Source organism: Charadrius vociferus, unplaced genomic scaffold (genome assembly GCF_000708025.1).
Source record: "Charadrius vociferus isolate BGI_N301 unplaced genomic scaffold, ASM70802v2 scaffold365, whole genome shotgun sequence".
Classification (NCBI taxonomy): Eukaryota; Metazoa; Chordata; class Aves; order Charadriiformes; family Charadriidae; genus Charadrius; species Charadrius vociferus.
In genome coordinates this window covers 3,117,896-3,129,953 of record NW_009648559.1, presented here as the reverse complement: position 1 = coordinate 3,129,953, position 12,058 = coordinate 3,117,896, and the positions used below count along the sequence as shown (strand labels likewise).

General features: G+C 39.4%; 1 protein-coding gene across 1 annotated transcript in view; it reads right to left on the bottom strand.

The window, feature by feature from the left end:
• FBN1 (fibrillin 1) overlaps positions 1-9,558 on the bottom strand; it is a 140,959-nt gene extending 131,401 nt beyond the window's left edge. The window contains exons 1-3 of the mRNA XM_009886140.1: positions 9,483-9,558; positions 8,460-8,558; positions 1,554-1,649 (exon numbers count right to left, since the gene is read on the bottom strand). Of these exons, the coding sequence (XP_009884442.1) occupies positions 1,554-1,649; positions 8,460-8,511 (148 nt within the window). The 5' untranslated portion in view covers positions 8,512-8,558; positions 9,483-9,558. The remainder of the gene's footprint in view (positions 1-1,553; positions 1,650-8,459; positions 8,559-9,482) is intronic.
• Between the last annotated feature and the right edge of the window lie 2,500 nt (positions 9,559-12,058).

Below are 12,058 nucleotides of genomic sequence, written 5' to 3'. Positions count from 1 at the left end.
CCAGAACGACATGAAGGTGTGTACTGGACCAACTCAGATAAACTCGTAAAAATAGTAAACGTAACAGGACAGGAGACATTATTTTCTAGAATCTACTGATGATCTTGTCCTATTTCCTGGCTTCATTAGTATCATGAATTCATCTTTTCAAGGGAGCATAATATAAACACAGTAACAATCACAGCTTTTCTGACCTCTCAGAGCCTTTCTCTTTAGGATGGCTAGACAATTCCATGTCAAAATACCATCTCTTTCAAATATTCAACAAAGAAACACTGAAATAGTAGAGATTGCAGATAGAAGGTGCAGAAGAAAATTTCACCTCTAAATCCTCAAAGTTTTTCCCTATTCAGAAACAAATTTGAAAATGTATTTGTTCCTCTACCATAATAGAAAAACAATCCAGTATTAAAAGGCTGTTTGCTCATGTTAAATAATTCATGCTATCAACTAGGATAGCAAAACGTAATCAATGTCTATTTTGACTAAATTAATCCAAGATATTCTTCCCCTGTACGACGCTGTCACTAGATTCAGAACCAAAATTTTCCTCACAATAAACTCCAAAAGCCGATGCTCTCAAAAATTATCAGAAAAATATAATATTCACGTGAAAAAAGGGTTTTAAAATACAATTTGATGCTCATTGAGTAATGTTATTCTTTGCTCCGTTTCACATTCACTTCAGTAAAAAGAAGGTTTCCATTTATCCTCTTTTATCCACTTGATATTTCACAGAGAAGGCAGAAATACAATTCTTAATCCTTTCACCATGTGATCCTCTTCCAGATTATTAGGGTAAATTCCTGGTCCCACTGAAGTTCACGTAAAGTGTGCCATTGATTTTGACACAGCACAAAAGGTTTTCATTAAATGAGCTGAACGCATTTTCTCTGTCAGACCAATAGTTCACTAGATAGCAACATGACAGCCTTGGTTAAAAGCAGCGTCTACATCCTTATTTGAGTTTCTTCACAGCATTCCAGCCAAGAAGAGCAAGAGACTACCAGAGTCAGTTTGGGAGAGATTTCAACTGGTGGATCCAGGAATGATGTTGGCTCAGGATTGATTGAGGAAAACAAAAATAGGTTGATCAGCTCTAATAAGACAACATCAAAATGAGCAAAATTCCTAAAGCATACTAGCTAAGTCTGAAGCAAACCCCTGAAATTAAAACAAGCCATTGTATTAAAAAGCTTAATTTTGTCTAGAGGATGAAAAGTGAATCCCATGTAAATTCTAAATGTATGGCCTATTGCTCTAGTGAGCGGAAAGACCTGGAGGTCAATAGGAATTATGGTAGTGTGAGAACTAGAGGATCAAGTTATATCCAATTATTATGAATTCACATGATGTTTATTTTAATAGTCCTGATCAGAAAGAATTCACTCAGCGTTCATTACAAAGTCATGTGTTTTCCTGTAAAATTCCACTGCACTTGATCAAAAATAAGCTCAACATCAGCTGAAATCTAGTGCTAAAGGGTACCTGATCCATACATCCCAGAATTACTTTACTGTACAAAGTATCTACATCAATAAATGTGTACTTACGCTGTCCACAGTGTGTTCCTGTATATCCCTTCTGACAGAGGCAATGGTCATCACTGCAGCTACCTCCGTTCATGCACCGGATGTTACAGTGTTGTACTTGAAAGGAAAAAAAGATTTTCCTCATTTAAATCAAACCAGTCAGAAACATTTAACTGTCTGCTAAAAGATTTTTTTTTTTACAGATTGATTCTATGAACTAGAAAACAGAATTAGAAACCAAGGCTGCATATTTTAGGACAGATACTTAAAGTGGCAGTACAGAAAACAGTTTATTTTAACGGATTTACAGTTCCTAAAGAATATAGGACATGGTGCAAGAATTTGATACCACCCTTATTCACTGAAGTCAAAGGTATTTCATATGAGCATAAATCCACAGAATTTGTCTCCTCGTTTGAAATCATGAGAAAAGGCCATCAATAAGGGAAAAGTACTACACTTGTTGTCTGGGCAATGGGGGAGAGAAATATTAAAAAGAAGCATATAAGGAAGCTCCTGAAGACAGCCCAGTTCTGCCAACACACAACACCAGAAGCTGATCTGCCCAGGTAGGATCTCTTGCATGAAAAGGAAAAATAACAGACCAGTTTCTTTCTGTATGCCATCTGTGGGCTCAGCCCATCTCCAGGTAAAGCTGCTGCCAGCCGCTGTGCTTGGGGACTGTGGAGCTCACACACAGCATTTCCCAAGAGCCAACAACCTTCCCCTGCAAGGAGCAGAGGCAGAGGAGCAGCAGCACACTCTCCTCAGCCAGTCACACCATTTATAATGATTAACATGCCGCTTAAGTCCCATGCCAGTAGAGTCTAGAAGTCTGTGCTGCATTTTTCTAGTAATAAGGACAAATACAATTTTTAACTACAGGTCAGGAATGACTTAAAGTACGTTAGGCCCTTTATCAGACATAGAGAAGTGGGCAGGCCTCCCAACAAAGTAAAATTTCTTCACCAAAAGGGTTATCAAACATTGGAACAGGCTGCCCAGGGAAGTGGTCGAGTCACCATCCCTGAAGGTATTTAAAAGATGGGTAGATGTGATATTTAGGGATAAGGTTTAGTAGTGGTTTTGGCAGTGTTAGGTTAATAGTTGGACTTGATGATCTTAAAGATCTCTTCCAACTTAGACGATTCTATGATTCTAAGTCCTCCTTATAGGTCTTGCTGTCCGACACAGCTGTGAACTGGGGCAGGCACTCCAGTAAGCCGCCAGGGAATGGTTTCCCTCTTAACAGGAACCACATGAAAGGCTCCTCCCCAGATAGGATTACAGTCAGATCAGCATTTCAGCAGACTGTGATGAAGCACTGGATACCTACACCACACTGTCTGAAATGCTCAGGACTGAAAAATAGAAATTGCATGTCCCGCCAGAGCCTGTTGCTAACAGGTGCCATGCCAACCACTGAATTTTTCCTGTTGCAAAAAGCCCTTAAGCATCATTTGGCTTTTTACAGTTCAGAAGTATGTGAATGGAATTTTATTTTTATTTTCAAGTAGAAATAATAATTTTAACTGTATTGCTTCCTACAGCAATATGAATCCACAGAACAGAACTTAAAACATCCCATTGGAGAAAGGATTTAAAACTATCTAGCATTTAAAATACTTATTCTCATTTATTAAACTCTTAATTCTTCAATTATAAAAGTAAAAGCTGTATCTTACATTTCTTATATGTCTAATAATTACGATACATCTTTGTTCTGCTTTGGATGTACTTCAGGCAACAAAAATGTACTAACATTCCTCAACAATAAGTAAAATTGTCTGCAAATACAGAGTGAGTATCTGGTGAAGATTTTTGGACAATGTCCTAAGTAGGTCAAAAAAAGGTGTATAGTTACTTTAAAATGTGTAGTTCAACTTAGCTTTATACAATCTTAGAAAAACAGAGGGGATTACAAAAAGCATAGGAAATGATATCATCTGTCAAGCAGGGAAGGAACTTAAAAACCACAAACTGATTTCAATTAGAGCAAGCTATGCCAAGAGCTAATTTCCATTCCCACATGAAGACCAAAGCCATTTAAATAGTCTGAACTACATTCGAGATAAAAAGGTTAACAGTAGCTTATATGATGATTTTCATATTATTTGCTCAAGTAAAAGTACATTTCTCCATTTTGGGATAAGGAGAGGTTTTACACATAACACACACACAAAGTTTCCATAATTTGTCTTACTGCTTCTTAAAGGAACTTTTCCAAGGTAAAATATTTCTTCCTCCTTTTTAAACTAAAATCATTATGGGACACTGCTGGGACACCGAGACATCTTTATTAAAATGAGCCATTCAAATCAGGGAGCTTTCTTCCTTATTACCATGAAAGAAAATCAGTGACATACAATCGGAAAAACAATTATTTATTTTCTTCCCTCTTTTGAGGGAATGTTGAAAACAGTGTTTCCAAAATCATACAGACTATTCTGAAACATTACCCTTCCAAAAGTTTATAGAAACACATGCGAAGGCTGTCTGGAGCTCAGACGATGATTTTAAGATTGCATTTTTGAAAAGTAGCATATTAATGCAGGTCCAGACTCTCTTTTCTCAGCTATATCAACAATTCCATTAATGTCAGCAGAGATATTCCAGTAAATGAAATAACCTGTTCCAAGGTATCACACTGATAGAGACTCAAAGAAAAAGCACAGGAGTTACCATAAGACTGGTAAAACAATGCATACAGCTTTGCCTAACCTCAGCATGCACAGGAAATGTTAACAACGTTAATAAATTATTGCTTTTAATCAATTATTCTTCTCTTTCAGGTCCAATTTGTAAACAGTCTGCACTGGAAACTTCCGAGATCAAACCCAGAGTAACTGCAGGAACACAGCTTTATAAACCTGCGTAAGAGCCAGCGGGACCAAACACATCCACACACGCTTTGTGTGTGGGCAATGTTTGCCTTGTTTATCGAAGTGAAAAAACAAGCCACATGCTTAAGCATAACCGGTTCCTGTCTTTCTCAGCAAAACTGAGTAAAGACTTCATCACGCCGAGAGCGCTATATCACACCACAACCGCTCGCAGAACATTCAGGAGCTCACCAAGCAGCTGAAAGGTAAAACACGTGCCATCTATTCTAATTCCAAACTGACAGATGTGAGGCATCTGCGATCCTCAGGTGGGAGAGCCGGGGAGCTGCTCGCCCAGCGCCACAGGCCAACGGCGCTCTGCAGGGCCGGCCGGCGGGCACTGGGGGGGAGAGGCCGCCTCTGACCGCTGAGGAAATGCTCCCAACCCCGGCCGTGAACAATGCTGGGCTTTGCCTGCCAGGAGCTGTAAACAAGGAATGATGGCCTCATCGCATCCCAGATGCTCAGCGTGCTTTCTCTGCCGAGCGACTGACTCGGGAGAGAGAGGGCAGCTAGTGCCGGGATGGGACACGGGCCTGCAGCCCCACAGGGCGTGCTGAGAAAACCCACAGCAGCCTTGAAAACTCTGGAAATGTATAAAATTCAAGACCTTTTACCACCTCTGAGAGCAGCAGGATATAAGGGAAGGGGCTGAGCTCCCGGTTTTACTGCAGTTGAACGGACATCTCCAACGCCACAGCTCTCACTGCCTCTGCCACAGCTCCCTCTGCCTCTGCCACAGCTCCCTCCCCTCAGCAAATGCGTTCCCCGCCCAGGCCAGCCCAAGTCATTCTGACTAAAAGGGGCTGGAAGCAAAACCAGTGGCTGAGCTCAGAGACACACACGCCTGAGCCATAACCCTGGGGGCACCCGATCATAGAATCAGAGAATTGTCTAGGTTGGAAGGGACCATTGAGTCCAACCATTAACCTAACACTGCCAAAACCACCACTAAACCTAAGCAGCACATCTACCCATCTTTTAAATACTTCCAGGGATGGTGATTCAGCCACTTCCCTGGGCAGCCTGTTCCAATGTTTGACAACCCTATAAGTGAAGAAATTGCTCCCACAGGGGCAGAGCAGCAACTCCAACAACACGGCAGGATGGTGTCTGCAGCACCAACAGCTGCAGAACAGACAAGGCCAAAGCAGCTGTGGCCCAGGTGGTGCAGCAGGTAGTAGCAGAGCAGCCACCACAGGGCTGGGCCACCACAGGGTGTAGGACATTTCCCCACACGTGCACCTGCAACCTCAGAGCCATCCACACATCAGAGCCAGCAGGGGGAATGCCTCCACAGCTGGCAATCTTATCTCCAAGCCTGCCGTAAGCACACTCAAAAATGCACACAGAAATAACCACTACTCCACCAGCAAGTTCACTGATGTCACGAAAATCCCTGCTGAGGAAACCACCGGTTCATCTTTTCAACCACGAATCAGATTCCTAAAGTTGACTCGTAACCAGAAAAGTCCCAACAACTGACCTGCGTAAGAACCAAACTTGAAGGCTTTGTTTTGCTTTCCAATCTGCATTATTTGATTCCGACAGACAACCAGTCTCTAAGAGCCACCGTGAATTCAGTTTCCACCTATGGTTGTACATGCGACAAAACCTGTGCCCACTAATGATTCCTTAAGTTTTTCTCATTTATTAAAACATATACTTAAAATAAGGTTTTATGAACACATATTCTGACAAAATATTAACTGTTACTAATGGGAGTTGACAGTAACCCTTTGATGTCAAACGGTATTTTTTATGTTTATGTTTACTTTGTTTCCTAATAGCAGATCTAAGTCATCACGGTCTATTGTGTAAATACATATTGATGGATTTTGTCTACAGCACCAACAGAGCAAACGACTTACAGAAATTGTACATTCTATGAGTCCTAATGAGGTGCTGGGTCATAAGCATTATTACACAAGAGTGCACAGAGGCAGTAGTCTTTTCTCTTTACAACAACTCAAGACACTTTTGCTTTTAGAAATGGTTTGTTTTAATAAATAAAGGTGATGTGACCACACACACAAGACGTATCTTAAATTATTGCACTGATTAAACAAGATATTGTTTGTATCTTTAAGTCTATTTGTAAAGTGTTAATACGTATACCATATACAGGAAAGCAACATTTAAAAGTGGGCAAATCTATGTAGCAATGTAAGGAAAATAATGTCAGCCCTGATTAAAGCTAATGAGCAGTATAATACTCATACCTAGGAGAAGTAATTGCCAACAACCAAAATAGCTATGTCATACAGGCTTTAGAAGCTGCTTGATTAAAAACTATAGTAAAGTCCTTCTGCACCCATTTATCTGTGCAACTCCAATGAAGGCTAAAACTATGGAGATCAATGGCAGAATATTTCAGAAAAATAACCACCAGAAGAACTGTAATTGTACCACACTCTATTTTTCTTTTAAGTCTTGACTCGTAAAATACTTCAGTATGGCCTAAGAAAAAAAAAAATGAGGTAATACTAAGGCCCACTCATTCCTGCCTTTTACAAAGGTGCCAAAACATGTAACAGATGTAGGGATGTATCTCTCCTTCTGTACCCTGAAGGGGACTTGGGAGAAGGTCATACTTTCCTTTAGTGGCTTACAGGATTAAGGCGTATGCACCTGGTAAAACAGTAGCTGCAAACTGAGGCAGGAACACACCGCCACACACATTTCTGCAGCACTTTGCACCCTTCCTCCTTCCAGTGCTCTCTGGGAGCTCCATACCCTCCTCACACTGGCCTCTCCCTAACAGACATCACATGAGCCTGAAAAAAGGGGTTGAACTACAAAGAACAATATTTACCATTTTAGTACATGCCATTCCATTACATTCCACAGTTGTTATTGTTTTTCCACTGTTATTGCATGACAAGGATGCTAAAGCCACAAGCTGAAGTGGTCAGTTATGTGGGAAAACTCTTATCAACTAGGAAAGCAAAAAAATTGCAAGGTAAAAAATACAGGGGCAAAGCAGACCACACACTGAACCTGAAAATATATTCAGAATTAAAAGGATGACTATTTTGCATAGTATTACAAACCCCAGCAGAGTGCATCCTCCACTGACTTCAGTTAATATGTTGTTCAGACAGTTATGGGCATTTGTGGGAAGCAGTTTCCCCCAAAATTCTTCCCAGAAACTTCACATTTTAGAATGTAGATGATCTTGATTTTTATATAAGACAAGCACCATACTCAAATGAGAACAGAGTGGAGATTACAGCTGGCATCTCAGATATGAACTGAGATACTATCCCCAGCAAAATCCTACTTCATATCAGATACTCTACGCACGTTTAGCCATTGAGCTATCTGGTTCATTGAATTAATTTAATTTTACTTTTTTTTTTTTTGGATCTGCGGAACCTTCATCGAAAACCTGAAATCCAAACATTTCTAGGAAACGTCATCTCTCTGAAAAGTTTCATTTCCAAAGCATCTTTTTTGTCTGATGAAAAGCTGTTTCACTTAAAGACCTTGACAGAACTGCTGTACCTCTAGCAGAAGTATCACCTGAATAAGGTCAGCAATATTCAGAAGGTATATCCTAAGCCTGGCAAGGAAATGCTGTAATACTTGTAGGCCTATGTATGTAAAATGCAGCATAGTGTCTGGCTTAGCAACCCCCAAAATGAGAGTAGGATTACAAAGCAAGTCAAATCCAGCCAATTGTCATCTCTATCGTTACAACTTTTGTGCTGTACATGTGTGCATGTCTAGCTTTGAATGGAGATAAGGCATCTTCTAGCAAGCAAGGAAGGCTGGAATTAGCGTTACAAACTGACAAATAAATATACCTTCCAATAAAACTAATCTGGTTTTAATTTGGCAAAAAAGAGTGTCCCCCATAGCTAGTCTCCAAGTCATTCTTCAGTTTTATCATAGGAGGCTACGCTTTCCTTCCTGTGGTAAAAGTACGTCTGGTGACTCAGAGGTTATTTGTCTTAAATATTGACCACTGAACTATCTTACATACCTTAGTAGCTTCACAGACTCCAAAGAGCAATATCAAAGACACAGAAGAAATACTTACTTGATTTTGAACCACAGGAGGGGGCTATCTGACCATTTGGGCACGTGCACATGTTTGGTCTAGAGCAAAATCCATCCCCACAGGAATGTCTGCAGATTGCTATAAAGAGAACATAAATGCCTTTAAAATATGCTTCAAAAACCCCAAACATAAAACACACCTGACATAAAATATTCATTCAGTACCATAACATAAATACGTACAAACTCCTTAAATTGCATACAACAGATTCCAAAACAGTTTCTCTTGCTCACCTGCATCTCTCTCTATAGGGGACAGCTAAAACCTAGACCTTCACCATCTCTTATGAAAAGGGCTGGGAACGTGCCACAGGCCACACCCAATATAGGGAGATTTCCTTGGAAAAGTAATGCTGTGGTCCATTTTACCAGACTAGCCTTGGAGGAAGGATGGCACTGAGGCAGCATTACAATGCTCCCTTTATTTCTGCTCCAGACATACACAAGCATAATAATTCCCATCTGACAGCACATTGCCTCAGTATCTCTAGAGGGGGGTCTTCTCAGCCTTAGGCAGCACCTTTAATAATTATTTCTGGTCCACTGTACCATAACACATGAATATGCATACAGCACTATGACATACGTATGTATATATTTATACGCCTACAGATATATTTCAGGGGTACGGTCAAAATAAGCAGAGCAAATGTTCTTGTTGGCCCGATGCTGTTGCCTCCTTCCATTTACTTAAACAGATTAATATATTCCACAGCTGCTTGCTCCTGAGAGTCTGCACACCCCTTAGATCCCTTTACCATAGACTTAAACAGAACATGTGGATGAGATTAATCCTTTGTTAAATACTGGTATCACATCACTGTATTGCAGCCCACAAAACTTTGTATATTAGCTTAATATATTTAAAATGGTAAAGAATGATGTACAGCTGCTATTGAAACCATATAGAAACATACTGCAGCTCTGGTACACAATTAAAAGTACCCTGACATGGAGGGACAAAGATAAACCTCAGTCATTACACATAACTGGATTAACTTACGGACTATGCATTGGTTTCCACCAGGTAAAGTTTTCCATCCAGGGCAACAGTAAGCATTGTAACGTGATCCACACACATTTGGTCTGGAAGGGGAATAAAAAAAAAAGGACAAATTCTTATTTTTACTCAGAAATATGTTTTAAAAGTAGAGGCATAAAAATGGAAAAAGTAAATCACTGCAATATACATTTCAATAATCAAATCTAGGAGTGCTGTATGTTTTTAGCAGGACTATATGCCTTTGGTTGTTGGGTTTTTTAGGTAACATACACTCTTACAAATTGAAGATTACACTATTAACACGAAATCAAATCAGTAACATCTGAACAACAGGAACAGAATGGGCAAACCTTGTCTCATATCATGCCATATTTGGAAAAAGTAGCATACAGGGGTTTTGAGCAAAACTCCCATTTAAATACAAAATGAGGGAACATATACATCATCATTAGTGAACACAGAGGAAATCTACTGCTCTTTAAATAAGATTTTTTAAGCTTCATGTTGCTTTCTCTTCTTTACAGCACTATCACTGTTCCCCATTTTGCTCGTGAGCAGAACTATGTATGTGTTAAACATGCCAACCATGACATTAGCCAAATAAATCAGCCAAAATATGTAAATGCTTCATTAGCAAAAATGACTTACTATCAAAATAATCAAGGATGTGGGTGCCTGTAAGAGACAAGGTCCTGAGAAGTGAATAGAAGGGCCTACTGCACTTCTTAAACAAGGGATACACAGGAATTTTTCCTTCCAACCTATTCCTCTCATCTGTATTTACCCTTTCAAATAACTGTATCACTAGAGTTTACAATGAAAGCTAGCAGGACATGACACTATTCCTATCATTATTTAATTGGTAAAAATAGAAAAGGTGAAATGGTTCTATGCCCTTCACAGATAGTAATTTTTTTTTTCCAATCTAACTTGTCCTACTTATTTAATGCATCTATCCATGCAAGAGAGATAGTAAGAATAGCTTCAAAAATGGGAAAACATGCCTCCTTTTGTTGTATGTTTAATAATCTTATCAGAAAAATTTTACATCCTCTATAATGCAGGGAGCAATTACTCAATAAATCAATGCAACTAAAGCCAGCTATAAACTAGTACTTCCTACAAACTGCTTTATTAAAATACTGTATACAGATTAGAGACAGGTTTTTAAAGTGTTTATTGTTTTAGGAAGGGTTTTCTATTACTGTTTTGTCCTTGGTCTCTCAGAAAGTTCTTCATCGCCAGTATTGCAATGTCTATGTAAACAACAGTTACCTCATATGGTGAGGCAACTTAAGACAAACAATCTCGATATATACAAACATTTATTTATGCACAATTTCTAACTAACAAGACTTTTATACTGTATTTATTTAGGAATCTGTATTGTTAATGCAATTTCAAGTATTCTGATTACACCAACTTTGGTGACACCTAGTCTTTTCATTAAGTGCTTGGCCACGAGCTACTTAAGTCAAAGCAACCGCTACCATTACCTTTCACTGGTTCTGGCTAATTACAAAGTGGTAACCAAGGTGAACGTGAGCAACACAATTGGACTTGTTGCAGGGCCCTTTTCCCTTCCTGCAACTGGTGTTACAGGCTCAAAGTCTTATTCATATAATTCCAATGTATTCAGTTTTAGTAATGTCAGCTACTTCCCTGCAGGGCTATAACCATGTAACTTTCCTAGAGTTCCCTCTTCATCAATGCCAAATGTTGCTCCACAATCATCTGCCAAGTAAGACTGGCAAGCAGACAAGTGAGATTGCTTTTCACCTTCTCCAGGCAGAAGAAATAATGGAACTTATTAAGACAGACAGAATGAGTTTGTTGCTACCTGTTACAACCTACGGGCATAAACCAGCCATTTCCGATCCACGTTGGTAAGAATCTATAAACAGCTGGCCATAAAGTGATGTTTAGGTACTCTGTCAAATATCAGTCTCAGCAAGTACACAGCTTTGGGACCATCTGGTCCAAGTTAAGAGTCAGGAGCAGATTTTTGTGCCACGGGGAAACACAGTTTTTAAAATCTGTTTCCAAAATGGGGCTCTGGAAAACCTAGATGTGCCAGCAGCCTTGAAGTCAGAGACCCTGGGAGCCTTGAGGCTGTCCACAGGGTAGGCTGAGCTGTACACCCAAGAAGCTCCAATTCGGATGCAGAGTGCTAAGCTTTGAAAAAAAAAAAAAAAAAAAAAAAAAAAAAAAAAAGAAAAGAAAAAAGTCAAACTGTACTTCCATGGAACAGTTTGAGCCTGACAAGTGCATTTTCCAGTGGAACACTTTTTCGTCAGAAAGCTGCTGTCTAGCTTATAAAAGAAACCTATATTAAAGTCTGAACGCTACTTCTTTGAGAGGGAGGGAGTGTTCTTTACTTGTGCCTGTTTGTAAAACGTCTTTAAAAAGAATTAATTTTCAAGGTTATATTCATTGATATTTATTAAGTGATCAGACACTATAGAAATAAATCCCCATCAATAAATAAATTATTCACAGAAATAACAATTTACCTCATGTAAAATCATGGAAAGCATCAAACAAATTGTAAAGGTTCTGCTGTGGTACTTACTTTA